At 45.2% G+C, this 24,620-nt stretch overlaps 1 protein-coding gene across 2 annotated transcripts in view; it reads right to left on the bottom strand.

The window, feature by feature from the left end:
- The window catches only part of LOC147452776 (Transducin/WD40 repeat-like superfamily protein), a 78,377-nt gene that overhangs the window by 5,250 nt on the left and 48,507 nt on the right, over window positions 1-24,620 (bottom strand). For both annotated transcript variants that reach the window (XM_086518361.1, XM_086518362.1), the window contains 4 exons: window positions 12,278-12,370; window positions 12,092-12,162; window positions 10,585-10,636; window positions 10,436-10,493 (listed from right to left, as the gene is read on the bottom strand). In XM_086518361.1, the coding sequence (XP_086374487.1) occupies window positions 10,436-10,493; window positions 10,585-10,636; window positions 12,092-12,162; window positions 12,278-12,370 (274 nt within the window). The remainder of the gene's footprint in view (window positions 1-10,435; window positions 10,494-10,584; window positions 10,637-12,091; window positions 12,163-12,277; window positions 12,371-24,620) is intronic.

Below are 24,620 nucleotides of genomic sequence, written 5' to 3'. Positions count from 1 at the left end.
AATGACCGCTCACTACATTGTTGAGCTTTTGAGCTATTTTGATTTTCTTTTCCTGCTGTTCACAGCACCCCAAAGTGAAAGGGAGCAATTCAAATCATCAAAAGTACTATGCTAAGTTAGCACGACGTTACTACGGTCCATTACTTAAACCATTCAAGTGCCCTTCTTCCTCGGAGCCTCTTGATGAAGAACCCTCAGGATTGATGAGTTTGAGGAATAAGTACTGAACAGTCATCATTTTGAAGAAACTATATGGATAATGCAATGACAGCTTAAACATAACACTTGTAACTGAATATAAAGATCTTCACAAATTGGATACGAAACAATATATGATGAATAAAATTGACTATTGAAAAAATGTTTTCATTAGTCAATTTTATTCATCACTCTTTTTCTCCCTTGTTTTCATTATGATTTGAGATCAAAATATGGAAAAATGTGTTCTCTTTTTCTTCCTTTCTTTCATTCTCAAAACCTGCATATTATGACATCATGATGAACAAAGCTGTGGCAGACTTTTTCTCTCAAGCAGCAAGTAGGTTAGCCATCTAATGTGGACAGGTGTTCTTAGTAAAAGTGCATCCAAAGCAAGATGTCTCTCCATAGACACAACGATAGTCAAAAGCGACTCTGATTTGAGGGCAGGCTAACATCATCAAAATTTTATTTTCATAAGCTAAAAGAATTTCTTTATCAACAAAACATGATTTTGATCACACATGCTCAGAATGCATGTTTGAAGGATTAGATATTATGCTGCTATCTAGGCGAGAGAGAGAGAAATGAAATGAAATGAAATGTTATATTAACGTCTTCAAAAGGCCAGAATGACCTATGAGACCAAACTGATACAAAAGTGGTGAATCTGTTACAATGTCTGGGTACCTTAGTACTAAAGTACTAAGTGTGAAAAGTGTGAAAGTAAATGTGAAAAAACTAAATACAAAGTATTAAATAAACTTCTTAGGAGCATTCTCGGTGTCTGGCTAGAATGCTTCTAATCCTTTGTTGTAGTCTCCTCCGGTGAAGTGTGCTTCTGCATCTTGGTCGTGGTCAGCTCGATTTCCTAAGCTCAATCGCTCTGTCAATTAGGGTGCCTTTGGTATGAACGTGGGTACTCCTTTGTGTTGGCTGCTGGCCTCTTGCTTCCCCTTCCACTCCTGCTTCTCTCGATCCGAAGAAGTCTGTGATCTGCCTCTGAGGCTGTAGTGCTCTTTGTCTTCTCATTAGATTATCCCTGTGCCAATGTAGTTCCAGTAGGTACAAGCCTAAGCATCTTTGATCTTGGTATTGCATGATTCTATCTAGAGGTCCAAATCCTTCTTTAAAGAGGCAATGAAAACGCCCACGTATCTCATAGTATACTGTGCAGTGGCATATATAGTGTAATTCTGTCTCCGGCTCAATTCCGCATAACTTGCAAATTCTGCTCTCAGGTGGGATTCCCCTAAATCTGCCAAATTCAATTTCCAACTGGTGTGAGGATGTACGAATCTGACCAATAGCACATCTCAAACCATGAGACAGGTGGGTATCCATGTAACTCGGGCGAATCACAAATCCATCTTCAGATAGTTGTAGGAAGTTTTCTTTGTAGTCGGCCATCTTCGTGCCCAATTCTTGTGTAGGGTATACCCATGTCCTCTTAGTATCCAACTGTATAAGATCCTGTCGGATGATTTTATTAATCTCCGTTCGTGTAAATTGCCAGTGATGGAGCCTCAAGAGAGTATTGGAAGGGGGGTAATCTTTCCATATTGAACCCGTGTCTCTGAAACCACGAGGATAGTTGCACATACCAGCATGATGTATCCCCTTTCATTGCCAATTGTCGAGAGGATTCGAGGGCCAGTCTAGTATATTTGTATCCCACAAACCATGTATAAAGAACACTGATCTGGTAAGAGCTTCAATTTCTATTAGAGGGGCCGTTAGTTCCGCTCGGGTAATCGCGTGTGGTACGGAGGCCTTCGCTCTAATCATTTGAGAAATCATAGATACCAAAGGTCTCTCCATTGACTTCCAATTATCCTGATCCACAGATGGACCCCATAAAGCATAGCCGAAGCCACCACAGTATCAAAGAGCCAAGGTTTTGTTCGTGGTTCCTGAAACTGCACTTGTGAACACATCCTCTCCAACCCTCCCAGGGCTGCAGAGGCTCTGAATAATCTAGCATCCACTGCTTTCTTAAGAGTAAACTTCCGTCCTGCAAATACCACCCCAAGGTATGTGTATGCATCTGTGTACTCTACTGTAACCTGGCCATATGCAAATGTAGGTGCCGATCTCCTAACCCACTGCGGTGTGGTGTTAAACCCCATAACTTTGGTTTTACCCAAGTTTACCGACAGTCCACTGTCCTCCGCGAATTTAGGTAATGCATCTAGCTGCCTCTGTATTCCATCTGGTGATTCTGCTATCAATACAATATCATATGCATACAAAAACAAGGGGATCCATGACCCTGCAAGTTGAGCACCTCTGTCACCTTCTCTATCAACGTAATCTGATACCTCATCTATGTACATACCAAATAAAGTAGGGGACAGTGGGCATCCATGCTTTACTCCAACGGTGGAGTGAACAATGTCGGAATCCCCTTCTGGAGTACGTACATAACCAGTTACTGACCCGTATAAGGCCATGATCCCCCAAATAATCTCTTTGGGGACCCCTAACTCTTGCATCCTGCGCATCAATCTTGCCCTTGGTACTGTATCAAAAGCTTTCCGAAAATCCACAAAGCAACAAAACATCCTTCTCCCGTTCGCTCTTCCTTCCTCAATAATGGCTCTGAGCGTAAGAATATGATCTAAAGTGGAATAACCCCTTCTGATTCCAGCTTATCCTGTTGCCCTTATGCCCTCATTCTCTGCCCATCTACTCAATTTTTTTTCAAGAATGGATGCGTACAGTCGGGTCAATGTGTGACCTACCATAATGGTACGGTAGTTCCCGGGTATCATAGGATCCCCTGACTTGAAAATAGGTACGATAGTAAATAATTTCCAAGATTCAGGTAATCCTTCACACATGACCCGATTAAACAGACGAGCAAGGACTTCTGAAAGTAGATCCCTGGCATGGATCAGATGTTCTGCTACTAAACCATCATGATCATATGCTCTTCTTGTCTTCATCTTATCAATGGCTTTTTCCACCATTTCCGAGTAAAGAAAGTACTAGTAGCAGGGCATGGCTCTAGCGGATCTGGTAATGGAGGCTGTCCAGATACCATATATAATGATGTTACATATTGACCCCAGATCTCAGGAGAAGTAATCGTCGGAGGCGGTGACTGCTCGGAAATAAGCGCCATGCCTCATGTGAGTCCTGACTCAAGAAGAGCTGATATAAATCCTTCTCCAGTTTGGCTAAAAATGCTCTTTCCTTGCGACGTACTATACGCCGAAGAGCAATCCGAGACTGCTTATATGTGATGATCCCAAGTGTAAGCTCTTTCTGGACCTGGGTTCTCGTCTCTCTGCATTCCTCGTCATACCAACTGTTTTGAGGCATGTTCCCAGATCCTCTCTTCTGATCAGGTTGAGTATGTGGGTATGCCTCTTGTGCTGCTCCATGTAGTATCTCTGTTAATTGAGAAGTAATCTCCTCTACAGTATATTCTGGCTCGGCTGTCCACATCCTATTATAGATCTCTTCCACATAGACTGAATCAGTTTCTGGCGTGAAAGTATATCTTGTGTGTGTCTTCTTCCTTTGTACTTGAGAGGCATTGTATTGGAAGGAGATTGATAGGGTCAATAGAGCATGATCCACTGCAATCCCAACCGGTCTGGGTCCCACCTTAAATTCCTTGATACTAGAAATAAAGCTTGGTGAAGTCATGACATAATCCACTGTACTAGCCCCATCCCTATGCGGGAAGCATGTGAATCCCCCAGATAACGGTAAATTCTCTAGACCATTAAGTATGGCCAAACCATGTATAGTTGCCATCTCCATGAGATGTCTCCCATATTCAGTGTGTTCTTTATCCTGTGAGTTTCTAGTAAGCCCCCTCTGTGATAAATCCACTTCTCTGAGCATTTCCTCAGAAGTATCATAGAATACTGCTTGAGAGTTGGCCGTTCTAGCATTAAAGTCTCCTAAGAGAACGATGTCTCCATCTCTAGAGAACTCCCATATGTCATTATTCAATATGGAGAAAGGGGATTGTCCTTTAGGTGAGATATATAGAAATCCACCTGTCTCGGCTCTCATTCTCACCCACATATACCTTGCTTGCTCATCTTTCCTGATAATCTGTAGTAGTGGTTTCAGCTCCTCCTTAAATAAGACTGCTACTCCTCCTGAACCCCGGCTACCCTGTAGAGATCTCTTGTCTGGTCGACCAGCTGTTTCCCATAAATAACCCTTCACATGTGGCATACGCTGTTCCGGTATCTGGTGTGTCTCTGAGTAGAAAACTATGTCTCTGTCCCTAAAGTTGTCTTCAAAGGCACCTACATCTAGCCTATATGATCCATTACAATTCCACGCCGCTATCCGGAGCGTCGCCCCATAGGTCTCGTACCGTCATGCTGAGCGCTTTTCCAGAACCACTACTTTCCCTCCTCTATAAAAGGTGATTTTCCCCTTTTCTCTTGCTGCCCTGATCTCTGGCAGAATGACCTATGAGACCAAACTGATACAAAAGTGGTGAATCTGTTACAATGTCTGGCTACCTTAGTACTAAAGTACTAAGTGTGAAAAGTGTGAAAGTGTGAAAATAAATGTGAAAAACTAAATACAAAGTTTTAAATAAACTTCTTAGGAGCATTCTGGGTGTCTGGCTAAAATGCTTCTAATCCTTTGTTGTAGTCTCCTCCGGTGAAGTGTGCTTCTGCATCTCGGTCGTGGTCGTCTCGATTTCCTAAGCTCAATTGCCTTGTCAATGAGGGTGCCTTTGGTATGAATGTGGGTACTCCTTTGTGCTGGCTGTTGGCCTCTTGCTTCTCCTTCCACTCCTGCTTCTCTCGATCCGAAGAAATCTGTGATCTGCCTCTGAGGCTGTAGAGCTCTTTGTCTTCTCATTAGATTATCCCTGTGCCGATGTAGTTTCAGTAGGTACAAGCCTAAGCATCTTTGATCTTGGTATTGCATGACTCTTTCTAGAGGTCCAAAGCCTTCTTTAAATAGGCAATGGAAACGCCCACGTATCTCATAGTATACGGTGCAATGGCACATGTAGTGTAATTCTGTCTCCGGCTCCATTCCACATAACTTGCAAATTCTGCTCTCAGGTGGGATTCCCCTAAATCTGCCAAATTCAATTTCCAGCTCGTGTGAGGATGTACGAATCTGACCAATAGCACATCTCACACCATGAGACGGGTGGGTATCCATGTAGCTCGGGCAAATCACAAATCCATCTTCAGATAGCTGTAGGAAGTTTTCTTTGTAGTCGGCCATCTTCATGCCCAATTCTTGTGTAGGGTCTACCCATGTCCTCTTAGTATCCAACTGTATAAGATCCTGACGGATGATTTTATTAATCTCCGTTCGTGTAATTGCCAATCATGGAGCCTCAAGAGAGTATTGGAAGGGGGGTAATCTTTCCATACTGAACCCGTGTCTCTGAAACCACAAGGACAATTGCGCATACCAGCATGATGTATCCCCTTTCATTGCTAGTTGTCGAGAGGATTCGAGGGCCAGTCTAGTATATCGGCAATTATTTGTATCCCACAAACCATGTATAAAGGACACTGATCTGGTAAGAGCTTCAATTTCTATCGGAGGGGCAGCTAGTTCCGCTCGGGTAATCGCGTGTGGTACGGAGGCCTTGGCTCTAATCATTCGGGAAATCATAGATACCAAAGGTCTCTCCATTGACTTCCAATTATCCTGATCCACAGATGGTCCCAAAATCTGGACCCCATAAAGCATAGCCGAAGCCACCACAGTATCAAAGAGCCAAAGTTTTGTTCGTGGTTCCTGAAACTGCACTTGTGAACACATCCTCTCCAACCCTCCCAAGGCCGCAAAGGCTCTGGACAATCTAGCATCCGCTGCTTTCTTGAGAGTAAACTTCGGTCCTGCAAATACCACACCAAGGTATGTGTATGCATCTGTGTACTCTATTGTATCCTGGCCATATGCAAATGTAGGTGCCAATCTCCTAACCCACTGCGGTGTGGTGTTAAACACCATAACTTTGGTTTTACCCAAGTTTACCGACAGTCCATTGTCCTCCGCGAATTTATGTAATGCATCTAGTTGCCTCTGCATTCCATCTGGTGATTCTGCTATCAATACAATATCATCTGCATACAACAACAAAGGGATCCATGACCCTGCAAGTTGAGCCCCTCTGTCACCTTCTCTATCAATGTAATCTGATACCTCATCTATGTACATACCAAATAAAGTAGGGGACAGTGGGCATCCCTGCTTTACTCCAATGGTGGAATGAACAATGTCGGAATCCCCTTCTGGGGTACGTACATAACCAGTTTACTGACCCGTATAAGGCCATGATCCCCCAAATAATCTCTTTGGGGACCCCTAACTCTTGCATCCTGCGCATCAATCTTGCCCTTGGTATCGTATCAAAAGCTTTCCGAAAATCCACAAAGCAACAATACATCCTTCTCCCGCTTGCTCTTCCTTCCTCAATAATGGCTCTGAGCGTAAGAATATGATCTAAAGTGGAATAACCCCTCCTGAATCCAGCTTGTCCCGTTGCCCTTATGCCGTCATTCTCTGCCCATCTACTCAATTTTTGTTCAAGAATGGATGCGTACAGTCGGGTCAATGTGTGACCTACCATAATGGTACGGTAGTTCCCGGGTATCATAGGATCCCCTGATTTGAAAATAGGTACGATAGTAGATAATTTCCAAGATTCAGGTAATCCTTCACACATGACCCGATTAAAGAGACGAGCAAGGACTTCTGAAAGTAGATCCCTGGCATGGATCAGATGTTCTGCTGCTAAACCATCATGATCATATGCTCTTCTTGTCTTCATCTTATCAATGGCTTTTTCCACCATTTCCGTAGTAAAGAAAGTACTAGTAGCAGGACATGGCTCTAGCAGATCTGGTAATGGAGGCTGTCCAGATACCATATATGATGATGTTACATATTGACCCCATATCTCAGGAGAAGTAATCGTCGGAGGCGGTGAGTGCTCGTGGAATAAACGCCAAGCCTCACGTGAGTCCTGACTCAAGAAGAGCTGATATAAATCCTTCTCCAGTTTGGCTAAGAATGCCCTTTTCTTGCGACGTACTATACGCCGAAGAGCAATCTGAGACTGCTTATATGTGATGATCCCAAGTGTAAGCTCTTTCTGGACCTGGGTTCTCGTCTCTCTGCATTCCTCGTCATACCAACTGTTTTGAGGCATGTTCCCAGATCCTCTCTTCTGATCAGGTTGAGTATGTGGGTATGCCTCTTGTGTTGCTCCATGTAGTATCTCTGTTAACTGAGAAGTAATCTCCTCTACAGTATATACTGGCTTGGCTGCCCACATCCTATTATAGATCTTTTCCACATAGACTGAATCAGTCTCTGGCGTAAAAGTATATCTTGTGTGTGTCTTCTTCCTTTGTGCTTGAGAGGCATTGTATTGGAAGGAGATTGATAGGGTCAAGAGAGCATGATCCACTGCAATCCCAACCGGTCTGGGTCCCACCTTAAAGTCCTCGATACTAGAAATAAAGCTTGGCGATGTCCTGACATACCCCACTGTACTGGCCCCATGCCTGTGCGGGAAGCATGTGAATCCCCCAGATAAAGGGAAATTCTCTAGACCATTAAGTATGGCCAAACCATGTATAGTTTCCATCTCCATGAGGTGTCTCCCATATTCAGTGTGTTCTTTATCCTTTGAGTTTCTAGTGAGCCCCCTCTGTGATAAATCCACTTCTCTGAGCATTTCCTCAGAAGTATCATAGAATACTGCTTGAGAGTTGGCCGTTCTAGCATTAAAGTCTCCTAAGAGAACGATGTCTCCATCTCTAGAGAACTCCCATATGTCATTATTCAATATGGAGAAAGGGGACTGTCCTTTAGGTGAGGAGTAGACTGATGTACTCGGAGGGAAGTAGCATATAGCGATATATAGAAATCTACCTGTCTCGGCTCTCATTCTCACCCACATACACCTTGCTTGCTCATCTTTCCTGATAATCTGTAGTAGTGGTTTCAGCTCCTCTGCAAATAAGACTGCTACTCCTCCTGAACCCCGGCTACCCGTAGAGATCTCTTGTCTGGTCGACCAGCTGTTTCCCATAAATAACCCTTCACATGTGGCATAAGCTGTCCCGGTATCTGGTGTGTCTCTGAGTAGAAAACTATGTCTCTGTCCCTAAAGCTGTCTTTTAAGGCACCTACATCTAGCCTATATGATCCATTACAATTCCAGGCCGCTATCCGAAGCGTCGCCCCGTAGGTCTCGCACCGTCATGATGAGTGCTTTTCCAGAACCACTACTTTCCCTCTTCTATAAAAGGCAATTTTCCCCTTTTCTCTTGCTGCCCTGATCTCTGGCGTCAACTCTTGCATGTGTGCCACTTGTGCCAATGTAAGGTCATCTCCCAGGAAAATACCGGTTTTCTTAAGAGTTGGCCTCTTCTTTAGAAATTCTTTCCTTATTTCTATATTCGGGAAGCGGAGAATAAGTGCCCTATCCTTTACGTTTCCCTTCTCATCGATTCCTTTCTTGCCCACTCTCCATGCACTTGTGTGAGTAGGCTCTGTGATGCCCATGCGTTGTAGCAGTTCCTTCACTTCTTCATCTACATTCTCTTTGTCTTTGACTCCTGTGACCCACACATGCAGAGCCCAATTCTTCCTTTTCTGCTCTTCCTCAATGGTCATATTAATAATGGTGGAGGTAGGTGTGGTCTCGGGCATCTGGGCCTTCCCTTTCTTCGCATCCTCAATCCATTTCTCTGCTTCATCAAGCTTTTCTTGTGTCTTAAAAAGACGTTCCGCCCATGAAGATGCCGTTTTCGATTTCTGTTCATCTCCTTCCCGTAGAGCTTTCATCTGATCCTTCATGTCCTCCAGCTCCTTTAGCACCGAAGGTTGGTCTTCTCCCTTCTCCTTAGTTGCAGATTTGCAAGCCGCAAGTTCTCCTTTTAGCTCCTCGATTATTGCATCTTTTTCCCCCATGTGCTTTTCCATATTTGTTCTCCATGCTTCAAAACTTGCTATTGCCTCATCGAGTTTCTTTTGCATAACGCATTCTGTTACATTTACTTCGGCCTTGATTAGGTTTCGTAATTCCGTTTTCAAGATCTGATTTTCCTCATTTTGTATCCCCAGGATCTCTCTCCTTAGTTCTCTCATCATGTCTCCATACATGGAGTTCCTGTAGCTCTCAGCACTCGCGTGCATTTCCTTCCTGATGTCATCCCTCATATAGTTTAGCTCTGATTTGAGCATCACCTGGACCTTCTCCATCATTAGCTCATCATGTATCCTGGAGGTTTTCCCAACTCGGAAGGATCCTGGTGATAGTACAGTGTGTCTGTTTCTTCGTTTAAATGTAGCTGTTGTCTTTTTTGGGGTGGTGTAGCTGTCTACACCCGGCCCTTCCCCTTCGGAAGGCAGATCCATCGAACCCGAGACACAAATGTGGGGTAGGGTACTAGGTACTAGGGTGAGGGACTGAGAGTAGGGCAAAACTTAAAAGTTTAACTTAAAACTTAAAAGTCTTTAAACTTTAACATAGGAGGTACTACACGTAGATAAATGCAGGGGCGCGCATAGGACAGGACCTTCTACGCGTAGAAAGTATTTCTACGCGTAGAGGAGCTTGCAACCAACCCTAGCCTACACACAGGCTCGCATCCCTCTGCTGCCTTTGCTTCGTCCCCTAGTGCACGCCCACGTCCACGTCCTCCCTTGCTGCCGCCAACAGCTGTTTGTCGCGTCTGAGTTGCCCGGCTCTAGCGCGTGCCATTACAATAGCCGGCCACCCTTTCTGCCCCTCTGCTGGCCTCGCTTCTTCTCTTAGTGCGGCAGCAGCTGCAGGAGAATGCGCAGGGGCTGGGCGCGCTGTCACAGCAGGCGGGGGGAGAGGGTGTGCAGCTCGCGTAGGAGACCAGCGTGTAGGAGATCACCAGCTCGCGTAGGATGTCCAGCACGTAGGATCACCAGCACATAGGATGTCTCGCGTAGGATCACCAGCGCGTAGGATGTCTCACCAGAGAGAGAGAGAGAGAGAGAGAGAGAGAGAGAGAGAGAGAGAGAGAATCATTAGAATGTAGCACCTTCAAACAAGACCTTATCAAGCATTTCTCAAAAAAGACATAAGCAAAACAATGAACATGCCACTCAAATCTTTCCGAAAAGCTACTAGCTAAATTGGTCATTGATCAACACTTGCCAACATGAAAAATCAAGTAACATTTATTCGGATTATGCTTGCTAGTGCATGGTGTCTCACATGAACAGTCATATTACTTACCAGCAAGCAAAAAATCTCCACAAGGATGAAAGGATACTGAGCGCACATTATGTGTATCCTACATAAGTAAAACAAATTATAACCAGACTTAACGAGGCAATACCAAATATCAATACAAACTGTGGTTGCAAGAAAGTTTTTGAAAACACCTGTATGACACGGAAAGCCCTCTTGGCAGCTGTCTTGGCAAAATCAAAGAACCTGTTTGACAGAACTGAAAAATGATGCCTTGCCAGTTTCAACCATGAGTCCACTGATGTAATGCAATATAGATATACACATAGACAAAGATATACACACACAAAGGGTACTAGTCGAGCCAATCTCATTGTATATAAAACAGACTGCAACTGTGCAAGAGACCGTACTGGGTTCCGCTCCACCTGAGCTAGCGGTCTCCTCTTCCAAGCCCAAAAAGGTTACTCACAGATTATTAAAACCACGTCTTACCCTTGCTACCTAGTACCGTAGTCCATCTGCACAAATGAAAATTTCAATCTCCTCATTCCGGTGCCGTGGCTAAATCACATTACCCTATCACCAAGTTCAAAGTAAACAGTGCTTCTCCCAGCCAGTTCTCAAGGCCCCTAATAGAGCATATTAACTGAATATACCAGAAAGACTCCATTACAAGCTCTCATCTGATTTGGCAGGTCCAGAATCTAGGACATGGCAATCCCTCATAAAGGAGTTCAGTAGCAGAGGCTGTCCATCAATATCATCTTGTCACGTACTCCTCTGAATCAAACAATCACTAATAAAAATCCACACACGCACATCGAACACCTCAAACTTGTGCACAGGAGATGTGAGTTGTCTGCCATAAAAATCCATTGGTCTTGACTGGCCACCGACGCTGAGAGTACAATGAGACAAGCCCTTCCAAAACAAAACCTTTTGAGTATTGAACCTAAAACAACCCTCGTCCTATCCTCTTGCCCAAAGGGCTCCCTTTTCATGTATCAATGCATAGTTACTAAACCACTGTTACGTCTCCGCCTAATGATTGAGTCCCCATATACTATGCTCCATTACTAAATCAATAAAGTCTTGCCCAGTGAAAGATTTGAAGCACTCTACATAAACTTTTGCATAGACTCAAAAAGCACCACATTAGGAAGAGGATGGAGTCTAGGAGAGCCTCTTTATTTTCCATGAGATTATGGAGGTGATTAGCATTTTGACAAATAGGTTCATGCCATGTGTGTAAGAATGGTGGGTGTGTAAGAGAGGTGTAAGAGTGGTCAAAGAATGGACAATTTTATGATTTTTCGCCTTTCATAACGCCTAACCGATTTGAGTGGAGGTTATAGATCTGTGATCTTCACGCCTAGCTCTTTCAGTAGATATGCTATATGATGTGGTTTTACCTGCTATATTTTAAATTTCATTTTGGGAGGAAAATTTGAATTTAACTGTTTTGCCCGTTTGGATTCTAAATATGTTCTTTGATTGCTTTCTTAACACTAAAGGTTTGACTCCCTTAAACTGCCAAATAAAGAGGCCCTCCTAGACACCATTCTCTTCCTAATGTATGAGGCAACGAGACAAGCAGTACAAATACAACACCCCTAACGAATCCCTTTCTTAAAACTATACAGTCAAGTATGTTGCAAGTCGAGACAATGTCAGAACAGAGTTCAGTAAGAGGCTTACTTGATAGTTCTATCTTTGGCCCCAGATATCAGTACAGCAGACTGTGGATGGAAATCTAGATCATTGATTGCCTGCATAAAATAAGGCCAAAGAGTTCTCAGCCTAAAACACTTTCCATGCACGACTGCAAGTTTGACCACCATACCAGCGAGACTGCTTGATGTAATCAGATCAGCTTTCTCTTACCTGAATATGATCATAAAATGTCCGGATGACAGGGCGATGTGGCCCATCTCTTGCTACGCTGTCTGTCATCATCATCTGCCGAACTTTATCGACCTAAACCTTCCAAGCAAAAACGGGAAAAAAAAATTACCTAAACATCAAACCTTCTCCATTGCACAACATGTGTGAGTAGCACAGCCAAATTAAATGCATGCAAAACATTGGAGGTACACAAAAGAGACAACAGGATGGTATGCTTAAAGTGTTGCAAGGATTTTGTGACATAAACAGAGGAAACGGAATGGATGACATTAAGGACATGGAACATATCTACTATGTGGGGGGCTACCTTTGGCTCACATAAATTGCTTTAGACTCAAGGTTTTGTGAATGGAAAATGGGAGTTTCAAATTGATACCATAGTATCCCATATTTTATTGTCCTCTCGTTATACATGTGACATGGAGACCCTATATTGAAGCAAGCCTGGTTGTTGGGGAGGATTTAGCTTTTTGACAAGAGTGCAGTTTATGAAATTGTGTGGCTGAAATTTGAATAATCTATCATGATCCCAGCAGATCCCAAGATACAAACTAACACTTTGACAGTTAACTTCCAACTTACGCACATGGATCATGCTGACCTAGTTTTGAGAAGAGAACGGTTTATGGGATTCGGGCCTTCCCTTAGGAAAAAGCTATCCCATAACTCACTAGATTTTGAAAGGGAAGGTAAATCATATGTGATACCATGTCCATATAATGTACCTAGCTCTTCTATGATCCGATTTGTTGAGCTTCAACATTTTCTTTAGAGACGATCATGTAATTCGTATACAGCGTGGAGTCAATATGATGTAGACTCTTTTAGTGCTTGTGAAATACAAGAAGACCTTTGCTATTTTTTTGGGTCTGATGAGAGGAATTGCTGGACAAATCCAACGATGTTTTTCCAACTGATCTACTAGTCGGTTGCCCCAAAGAAAGAGAGATTGATATGCTATTGACTTAATAGAAGATGCAAAACCTGTTTGTAAACCAGGCCATGGACCAGGAGAAACCTGACTTACAAAGGTAGAGAGATAACTAAAGGAATAATTAGATAAAGGATTCATTAAGCCATCCTAGCTTTGCCATTACTTTTCGTGAAGGAAAAAGACTATTCTATGCGCTATCTGCCAATTACGGGACCTCACAACTAAAAATTTGGCATCTTAAAGTTAAGAAGAGTTGGCTCATGCATAGTGCCATAAGCATAGTCTCATAGACTATATTCATTAGCCTTGCCATGGACATCTCATTCATCATATGCAACAAGCATTGATAGGAGTGACAAATTTGTGAGTTTCAATTGCCTCGTGCTAAGTTTATTGCATGTCTTCATGTAAATGAAAAAATACCCGACTATTTCTCTCAAATGCACCCGAGGAGCAATCGTAGACCACATTGAAAGAAAAGCATGAGTTACATAACTTTTGAGTATTAGAACTAGAGAAATTTCTATGAAGTAAATTAATTTCGATGCCACTCTTGAAGTTGAGCAATTTGTAGACAAAAGGTTCCCACTATTAAAGAGGCTTTACCAAGAATGCCCTCTTGCAACACATGACGATTGCAAATGTGTTGCCCCTTTGATTTACGATCTATTGAATAAAAGAAGCATGAAAGCCCTCCGTGTAAAATCTTGGGTGGATAGACATCAATCCTTCTAAAGTGTGGACTCCATAAAGAGGGATGGATCTCAGTAAGCCGGATGCAAGAGAGTGGCAAACCCATGGATGGCCTTTTCATCCATTTCCACCTATTCTCTCTGAGATAGATCCTTGTTGGGAGTAGTCTACAATATCACTCTATATTTAAAAGAGAGTTTGTCATAGCTCCAAGAATAAATTGAATTAACCGATTCATCCTTTTTCTTTCATAGTAACTTCTTGGTTATATGATTCAAGAGGTTTGCAATGCAAACTAAAAACTTGATGTTGCTAGATTGGCTATTTTTCTTATTTTTCTAAGTAATTTCAATCAAATGAATTTATAACTATTTACATTTGTGCACATTAGAACTCTTAAGTTAGAAACTGTGGATCTACGAGATTGAGTAAGCCATCCGGAACAAACATCTCTAATGCGTCATCTCTGCCGGCAGTGGAAAAATCACAGCCAGCGGGCAACGCACAGGTGGAACGTAGGCGGGCGCGGGCAACGCAAGGATGCAGAAGCACTAAAGGCGCAAAGGCACGTGAGGTTCTTGCACGTCAGCACCAGTCCTGTAGGTTGCAGCGGCAGGTTCGCGTAGGAAATGTTGCACACTGCAAACTCCGCACGCCAGGCATTAATCCACGTGCTTGAGCTGCTTGAATGCGCGCCAAGCTTCTCCTAAATCCTTCATAGCATAGTTACAGGGGATGGGGGGGACGGGCCCTAGGGCCGGGGAACGGCCGTAACCGGGCCGGGAACGGCTGGGAACGGCTGGGAACGCCGAGGGACGGACGAAAAACGGGCCGGACGGGCGGGTCGCAGGGGGGACGGACCGGGGACGGCCGGGGCCGGACCGGGGTCGGACGGACCAGACGGGGACAGCAGGGGTCGGCCGGGGTCGGATTCAAAAAAGTGACCGTTTTTGACCGTTTGCAACGGCTCTGTGCAGCCCCAACTGCCATATTTTTTAAGCCTTGGCCCTTGGGAGGCTATAAAAGGCTCCCTTGGGCCTCTTAATACTCATAGTCTCAATGCTCAATGCTCATTCCATTTCCCTCAAGCTCAAGGCTCAAGCTCATTCCATTTCCCTCAAGCTCAAGGCTCAAGTTTGAACTTTGAAGCTCTCCTCTCCCTCTTCTACCCACTTTGAAGCTCTCCTTTACTCTCTCTCCACACAAGCTCTCCTCTAACCCTTCTAACTTCTAAGCTCTACTCTCTCAAGTCTCTCCACCATCATGTCATCTCAAGCCAACTCCACTTCTCAAGCCGCTTCTTCTCGAAGGAGGCCCGCCGTGCAAACGTGGTCGTGGTGGGATGAAGTCGACTTTAGCTCGCGTGGCAAAGGTGGCGGTGCAAGACCATGGACGTGCAAGCTATGTCCATACAAGAGATCGGGTGGTTCAAACAAAGTGCGAGCCCATCTTCTTCATGAACCCGGTCACGAGGTGAAGTTTTGCCCTCATGTAGCTCCCGAGAAGAGGCTGGATCTTCTTGAGAAACTCACGGTGTATGAGGTTGCGGAAGCGGCCAAGAGGGGCCGTTTTGTTGCCGTTGATCCCTCCGCCACGGCGACACCGCGAGAGCGAAGGGAATCCAACCTTGACGACATCTCTCGAACCTTCAAGAGCCATGGATCTACACTGTCCTCTTCCCTTCCACATCGCCAAACCACTCTCAACGAAAATTGGAATCCTAAATTGAAGGAAGAGGTAGATAGGTCGGTTGCCCGATTCTTCTTCCACGACCACATTGCCTTCCATGCTTCGCAGTGAGTTTCCCTTGGCATATGCACATTGCAATCTTCCATTTTGTATTCATAATGGGTTATAATTTCTCGACTCTCCATACTAACGCAACATGCTCTATTTTGTGTGGATAGGTCTCCATACTTTCGAACCATGGTTACGAAAATAGGGGAATATGGCTCCTCTTATGTGCCACCTTCATCGGAGAGGCTTCGCACCACCCTCCTTGACAAAGAGAAGCTTGCCGTGGAGCAAGCGGCCCAAGCAACAAAGGATTTGTGGGAGACCAATGGCGTCTCTCTTCTTGTAGATGGATGGAGCGACACCCGCAAGCGGTCCATCCACGGGGTGGTGGCCTACTCTCGGGGGGAGATGTACTTTGTGGAGTCACATGATGCATCCGATAGTGGCAAGGCCGCCGAGATGCTTGCTGCGGAGTGGACAAGCACCATAGAGATCACCGGCCCGGAGAATGTCCTTTGTATGGTTGCAGATGGAGAGGCGTCAAATAGGACAGCCGGAGCTATCATTGAGGGCATGTATCCCAGCATCCATGTCACATTTTGCATGGCGCATTGCCTCAATAACCTCCTCAAGGACATAGGGAACTTGTCATGGATTTCACCCACCATTGGTGACGCCTCTCGAATTGTCTCCTTTGTGCTCAACCATCAAAAAGTGCGCCATGAATTCTCAAAGAGGAGCCACTTGTCTTTGCTCAAATATTCAGAGACAAGATTTGCATTCAATTGGCTTATGCTAGGCCGCTTGTCTACATGTGGCGGAGCCTTAAGGGGCCTCTTTCTCAGTGATGAGTTCCAGGCCATGCCGGAGTCTACATCAGCAGTAGGATTGAAATGCCGAGAATGGGCCGACGACGCCGCTTGGTGGGAGGAGGTGAAGACTCTTGACGCCATGGTCAAGCCTATTCTACACCTACTTCGAGTGGTGGATGGCTTGCAACCATGCATTGGCAAAGTCTACGAAGCCATGGATCGGATGATAGAGGCACTTGAGAAGCTTGTGCCTGACCCTGTTCAGTATGCGGAGATTCATGGCTTGTGTGAGTCGAGGTGGAATGGATACTACTCTCCACTTCATGCGGCAGCTTATGTGCTTGACCCTGAGTTTCAAGGAAGGCGTCAAGAGACCGACAAGGAGGTGAGCAAAGGATGGCGGCTTGCATTGGAGCGCCTTGAGCCTAGCAGTGACATTAGGCGCAAGATTAGAGACGAGTTACTCAACTACAGGCAAAAGAAGGGCTCCTATGGATATGTAGATGCACAGCTTGATCGCAACAAGATTGGCTCGGTTTTGTGGTGGGAGGACTATGGAGGAGATGGCCCACATTTGCAACGCTTGTCTGTTCGTGTCCTTAGCCAAGCATGTACCACTAGTTGCTTGGAGCAACTATGGAGTGTGTACAGCCACATTGCCTCTAAGAAGAGGAATCGCCTTGGCGTTCAGAGGGCCAATGATTTGGTGTTTGTGAGCGCTAACTTGCGCATGCTTGCCAAGAGCGTCACACACAAGGCAGATCCTTTCACTGAGTGGGAGATGGCACAAGAGAATCCATCTATGGCCGATACTCTTTTGGAGGAGCTAGAGGAGGATTTCGAGCCTCAATGCGAGCCTCCCGAGCCGGAGCCCTCATACGTTGCTGACGACCTCGACTACGACAACGATGTGGAGATTCAGCAGGCGAGCACTTCTTGAGTTTGATGATCATTGATCACTCGACTCTCGAGTCTAGACTCTTGAGTCTACGACTCTACCTACTACATAGCCCTTTGTACTTTTTGTTATCCTTGAGGCCTCAGGCTTGTCCTAAGTCCTTTAGGCTTTTTGACTCTTGAGCCCTTGTGGCATGCACTTCTCATTTTGTATCCATCGATCATCGATGTTTTATTAGCACATTTCAGCCTATATGACTCGTGTTCTTTGGTCTATTTAGTGTAAATTTATGGTCAAAGTGATGCTCTATGTGTGTGGCATGTGTGTAGGTCAAAAAATGCCAAAAAAACTCTCTTTTTTTTTTTGCCGTTCCGACCCCGTCCCCGTTTCCTGACTTTTGCCGTCCCGACCCCTTTCCCGACCCCGACCCGCCGTCCCATGTAACTATGCTTCATAGCAAGGTTTTGACTCAATATTTGCTTCAAATTGGCATTCTCATGAGCAGCTTTCCCAACAATAAGCATGTCATCAACGTACAAAATGAGAATAAGCAATGAACCATTACTAAATTTTCTCGTGTATAAGCAATGATCCACTTGACTTCTCTTATAACCATGATACTGCATGAATGTATCAAAATTTTGATACCATTTCCTGGATCCTTGCCGCCTCAAGGCATAAAAAGCCTTTTTCAGTTTACAAATTGGGTTTACATGATAAGTACTAACTAGCACATAAAAAATACAAAAGTTGAGAGGAGCTTCTCATGTTCGCTACAATATGTCTTCATAAGGGGACATGAAGACTACAAAAACCTATTTTACCTATTTTTACCCATGTTTGCCCCCCTCAGTAAATTGCCCTACCCAAGCCTTTGACAAATAAGTAAATAGCTAAAGCCAAAGTAAATATCACATTGGGTCATTCACTTGAGATGCTATAACTTTAACACCCTCTATGCAACTCATAGTGGACATATCTAGGAAGACCAAGTCAATGAAGAAGCTACCATGGACACCCCAATAGAGGATCCATCCACTGGATACACCTCGGTCATCCAACCACCAATTTTACCTTAGAAGAATGCCATCTCGAGCAATAGTTGCCTCAGAAAATTGAAATTGTAGACCACACAACGTTCAAGAATCCCCATTCATCAACTATGAACACATCACGTCCAAACTTTCCTAGATAATAACTTTGAAACACATTTTGTCAATAATCTGGCCAACAACAATGGTTTTGCGCGCACATCCACAGTCTTTTTATACGTCGCATTGGTTCCTTGCCAAATGCATGTGCACCGCTAACTTGAACTCCAGCACATGGGTCCAAATCATTTGTAGGGAGAATTGTTTGCCCCTCTCTACCGCTCACAAGCCTCTCCCTGGCTAAAGCTAGTTGCGGTAATGGCCACATACACTAGAAATCTGGTGTCATGGCTGCTGTGGCCGCCACCACATGTGGCATGCGGATCTCCTCTGCCAAATTTTTATCCTTGCTATCTCTGTCAAGCTTGCCTTTGCCTTTTTATCTTCTTGTGAGTTCTTGACTTTGCCTTTGGCTTTGCATCCGGAGCCAAACAAAGCATCTTCTCGCATTTATAACAACAGCTCTCACACTTCATGGATACTGAGGTAGCTATCTCAGCACTCCGTAAAAACGGCACCACACATCAGAGAGCTCATCATTTATCAAGGATCACCTCAAGGGAACCTCCCAAAGGAGTTGCTGATGATTTGCTAGACACATATTTGTTCTTTGTGGTGGAGATGATACCAAGATGGTCAGAGGACCTAGTCACTTTGATGACCATAGCACAAGTAGATTCACAAATTCCACTGCCTATAACACCAAAGCTAATTGAGTGGTCGGCTATGTATCAATTATTAGCAAGCATATCCTCGGGCTCTGTGGCAATAGACCCATCGAGCCTCCTCAACTATCCAACACTGGTGTGCGCATGGCAAGGACCCACAATCTCAAAAAACTCAATAGTAACTCTATGCCCCACCTGAGTCAACTGAGAAGCCTGACAATGAAAGGCAAACTCGTGACACCACTCCTCGATGGTGATCACCTCTTTCCAAGCCTGCTGCATATGCTCCTCCATCCAAGGACAACCTAGGTGACGCTCCTGCATCTGATGTAAGGAGGCATGTAGCATGCTTCATCTTGTTGCATTTGGGTTGTTTCCAAGATTCCAACAACATCATTGATTGAGACAACATTATGACTGCGAAGAGCACAAGTCGTGAGAGCGCCTTCCACGAGTCCTCATCTTGTATTGTTTAATATGAGCTTGGGCACCCTATTTTTAAGCTAGGTAACTGTCACAAATTGATGACGTGGCAGCCTGCAAGAACCCTAGAATTGTGCAGACAAAAAGCTGACTGTACGGACAGTCCTAGAAAACGCGCCTGAATTTGCGTTGACACATGGCAGTTGTACAAACGCCACAAATTGGGCTGACATTGCTGGCATTCCGTACGGATCTACGTAAATTGCGCTAACTTTGCTAACAGCTTTTGGGACAGTTGCTTTTGAGATTTTTGGGGCTCTGCTTTTGGGCATCCCTTGTACTTTTAAATAAGTGGGCTAGGTCTCACTTCTCAGAGCATCTGGACGCAGAGTCCGAGAGTGAGCACCTGCCTACTCTCTTGTACTTTGAACACAGATTAATATATAAAGAAAGACCGGAAGGGGCGCTAGTCTTTGGGGCCAATACCTCTTGGCACGGAACTACGCGGGGCCGTGTCGTCTTTGTGAACTGTTTTGAAGTGAATCTCTGTTGTGTCGCGGTAGAATCTTGACTTGGGGTGTCCAAGTTTGTTGCAGTGGTATTAGAGCGCGACCGATTTCTCTTCCACCGGGAAATTCGATTCTTTTTCTCGCGACACTTACGGATTTCGACAAGAATCAGACATTCTTCTGTATCTGCTACTGCGAGAGATCACGAAGAAAATTTTGATGAACAAACAGAGGAAGAGTACAAGCCACCTCCGCCTACTTAGTTCGAGATTGAAGAGATGGAGCGTCGACAACTGGTTGACAAGGCAACAAAGCAAATGATTACAATTGTGAAGGATCTGAAATTTGCAAAATTTTTGTCTCAGCAATCCATCGTAGAAGTGCACAACCAATGGCAAAAAGCCACACAACCACCCATCAAACCGGCAATCAAGAAACCTCCTTCTCCGAGGATGTTTACAGAACAAGAATTACAAGAGGTGGTTCGGGCACAGGTTAGTCAACTTTTGGACGCAAACAACAAATCCAAAAAGCAAGAGAAAAAGCATAAGAAAGGGGCTAACTTCCCGGGTTATTTAGGTCGCCAATCTTCTTTTGCATCGGCAACAAAGCAGAAGAAGCATGTACAATTTGGAGGACTACCCAGTTCTTCTTCTTCCTCTTCTAATAGTTCTTCTAGCTCTTCTGGCTCGAGCGAGGAAGACCGAAAAGGTAAAAAGCGAAGCAAAAAGCGAAGCAAAAAGCAAAGCTTCGGAAAGGGCAAGAAAAAGGCAAAGAAGCCCAAGTTTTGCCCAGTTTCTGATAGTTCTACAGAGAAATGCGGTGAATCATGATAGCTCAACGAATCGCACAGCCTTGGCACCGGCGATGCTTCATTCAAATTTCTACCCTATTACATGTTTTAAGCAAAGAAGAAGCATTTTTACACACACTTAATTATTGCAGTCTCGTAGTCGCTCGGACACGGATTACTCCCGTCCAAGCCACTTGTGAAGATTGTACATTTTGATGTTGCAGAAACCCTGATCTGTTCAGGTTCCCCAATTAATTTGTCTCATGGAATGTGCAGAGCCTTGAGAAAACTCAATTTATGCGCTATCATGGTTGGTTAAGACACTAGGTACATCTCAGCCAATTTGCTATTTTTGGTACTAGGGGTGTCCAAGGGGGAGCATAAATACCTATTGTGGATTTCCTAGTGGCCATAGTGGACAATGTGAGTGCGCATGTGCGGAAGCGTGAGAGAGAGAGAGAGAGAGAGAGAGAGAGAGAGAGAGAGAGAGAGAGAGAGAGAGAGAGACAGCTAGGTATGATGAAGAGGAGGCGATCAGCCCCCACTGACTACCAGAGCAAAAGACCCCTATAATGATCAGATGATAATGAAATTTGTACCCTTCTAACCCCATATATACGAGTGCCCAAGGTGGGCGCCCAACTCAAGTGGGCAACCGGCCCAAACTCGAGCGGCAGGACAAGGTACAACCTATGCTATGGGTGGCTAGCCCGGAGACACTAAGTGCCCTAGACCAATGTGAAGCAGTAGAGTGGTGTAAATCTAACACCCCCTCTCAGCACCTGATGTTGAACAAACCGCGTGAAGCCAAAGATGTGAGGCAAATGATAAAGATGTCTGCTGCGATGTTTGCAGCAGACATCGCAGCAATCTAGGGTGTCCCGCCCACCGAGAGATCTCCATGGTAAAGTGCCGTCACGAGCAGTGTAGCAACTGCTCTACTCCACCGATACAGGGTGAAGATATTGCGTGAAGGTCCCGACCTGAGTGTGAAAACAACTCCTTGTCGTGAAAGAAGTGACAATAGACCTGCAAGTGTCCTGACCAATAGGATATGTGGTGTATGTAGTCAAAACGTCTGGAGAAAATGGACAAGCCCAGGAACCGTCATGAGAATGACCGAAAGCCTGTCAATGCATGAATCTATAATCGAGTGTGGCCAGATGGTTAAGCTGTGTAAAACTCCAAGAAGGCCAGATGTAGCAATCTGCGCCATGACCGTCCTCCGAAACAAGGAAAGCGGGACTAAGCAATCTGCACTATAGAAGCTACCGTAAGCTACAGCAGTCACCGAGAGACTGCACAGACCACCATCGGATGGTGTCCTGTTAGTAGGTAGGGTAATCCAAGATGAGGGGAAAGCCAGACTCAACAGTCTGCGCTGTGCAGGGCCTCTGAGAAGAGGTATGGTCAGACCAAGCTGTCTGCACCGTAATCATCCTATATGAAAAAGGGAAGCCAGATTGAGCAGTCTGTGTTGTGAAGATCCTCTCAGAAGAGCAAAGGCCAGACCAATCTGTCTACGCCGTCTTGCTTGTATCTCCTGCCTCCAATCCTCCGGTGTCAACCAAAACAAAATCCGCGCCAACAACGCCACGAAACCACATCTCGGTGTGGCTCTCAATTTGAATGAGTTGGGAGTGGCCTACTGCCCAGGTCTGGGGATAAGTCTGATGGAAGGTTACCGCGGGCGAGTGTAAGCAACTCTGAAGGTAGCAATCCAAATGATCAGGAGGGTAGAAGAGCAACTGCACTACCATCCAATCCAAGCTCCAGGTGACTCCAAATGTAGTCGCATAATGATGCCTTATCTCCCGCATCTTTTGTGACATAGGGGGATCTGTTTTGCAGCCTTGCGGGGACTAATTTTTCCGATCATGCGCCAGTGATTCTCACAGTGACATATAGACAGAGGAGGGGGGTGCGATGCTACGCATCCCCAAGCAAGTGGAGGGACTTTGGACTCAAACTGCCTTGCTAGTAGAGTCTGGACTGGCAGAGCTTAGTCGCTTCTTCCTTCAGGAGTCTGCAACTCGTATGGCTGCAGCCAAGGAGGATGTTGAGGAGACCTGACGGATCAGTTGCTTCAGAGCTTGAGAATATACATGCAGTTGCTACTGACTTCTATCGCGATCTGTTGTCAGCTGAGACTCAGTCAGAGTGCAAGGGTGCATGCAGGGAGCAGGTTTGGGCACAGAAGCCTTGAGAGTCTCCCCTTGTCTTTGATGTAGCCCTCTCTAGTAGAGGTGGTTGTAGCCCTATGGGCAGTTTTAGTAACTAATGGAAGGATCTTTTTCTTGGAAAAGAAAACGCAAGGGCGGTCCCAAAAGCTGCGAGTCCTAAAAGCTCTGCTTTTCAATTGCGTAGCCAAAATCTGGCACTAGGGTTTCTGTCAATTCCGTATCGTCTGTCACATGTCATCCCGTGAAACACGGCAAGCTTTGCGCTGACAGCTTACCACTTCATCATTGCAAAGTTTCTTTCTTTTTGGCCGGCTTGTACTGCATGGGTCCACATACTGACCCAATTGGCATGCCACATCATCACATTTGTGACAGCGCTGAGCAGCGAAGCAGGCACGGATAACAACGTTGAGCAAGGTCTTTCATGAGATTGAACTTGTGTGGTTGCTGGAGATTCAATAGTGAGAGGGGTGGCTGAGGCGAAGCTTTGCCTCTCTTCTGCGCATGGGCGCCAGCCTCGAGACCACATATATCCAGGCCACCTTATGACAAGGAGCGTGTAGCATTCTTGACACCATCTTAACATTTTGGGAGGTTGCAACCATGGCCCGTATGTGCAATAAGGAGCTTATGATTTTGTTGATTGACTTTGAAAAGGCTCACATTCGGGTGAATTGGAGCTTTCTTGAGGGGACTATGCTGAGCATGGGTTTTTCAAAGGGTTGGATCAAGGGAGTTGCAGCATTGTCCATAGCTAGGCGTTTATTCCTAGGGAGAAGATAGCCGAGACTTGAATGGGCCAAATCCGTCAGAGAGGGCTTCCCTCTTGTGCCTTCTTGTTCATGTTCTTCGCAAACGCCTTGAGTAGCTATCTTGTAGCATAAGAGATTCGGTTTAGGGGACTGCACACCCCTATGCATGCGGAGGACCTTTTGGATGCGAAGTTTTGTCGATGGCCAGAAGGCCAATCTTCGAAGGGGCCCACAAGCACTTGAGACCCTTTTTTGTGGTTTCAGGTGCGTTGCTAAATTGGCACGACAGTTACATGTTCAATCAAGCAGTCATCCATGGACCATTTCTGATTGGTCTCCTGAAGATAGTTTTCAATGGACTCCCCAAGGGGACACCCATGCGATACTTGGGTTGCCAGGTTGGCCATTTCTGATTGGTCTCCTGAAGAGGGCTTTAAATGGCTCCCTAGGGGGCCACCGGTGTGATACTTGGGCTGCCAGGTCGGCCTTGACTTGACACCAGTGCAGTAGATTTCCCCTCTCCTCTGAGAATTCGGAGGAAGCTTCTACACTGAAGTTTCTAGCTCAGCTACAGTGGGACCCTGGAGAGGGGCTCTGGCATAATCATTTTGCCTCTCCCGACCACCTTCGGCTTTTTTCAAGACACCGCACGGCTTGGACAGAACATCTTGATGGCTCGATGCGAGGCCATCCAGCAGCAACTCAGCAGCACCTGCACTATATCATCAATGAGTCCCCGTGTGATTTTTTGGGCATAAATCTCGTCTAG

Source organism: Adiantum capillus-veneris, chromosome 8 (assembly GCF_014529385.1).
Source record: "Adiantum capillus-veneris isolate H3 chromosome 8, ASM1452938v2, whole genome shotgun sequence".
In the NCBI taxonomy this organism is placed as follows: Eukaryota; Viridiplantae; Streptophyta; class Polypodiopsida; order Polypodiales; family Pteridaceae; genus Adiantum; species Adiantum capillus-veneris.
Note: the sequence above shows the minus strand (reverse complement) of the source record. Positions and strands in the feature narration are given on the sequence as shown.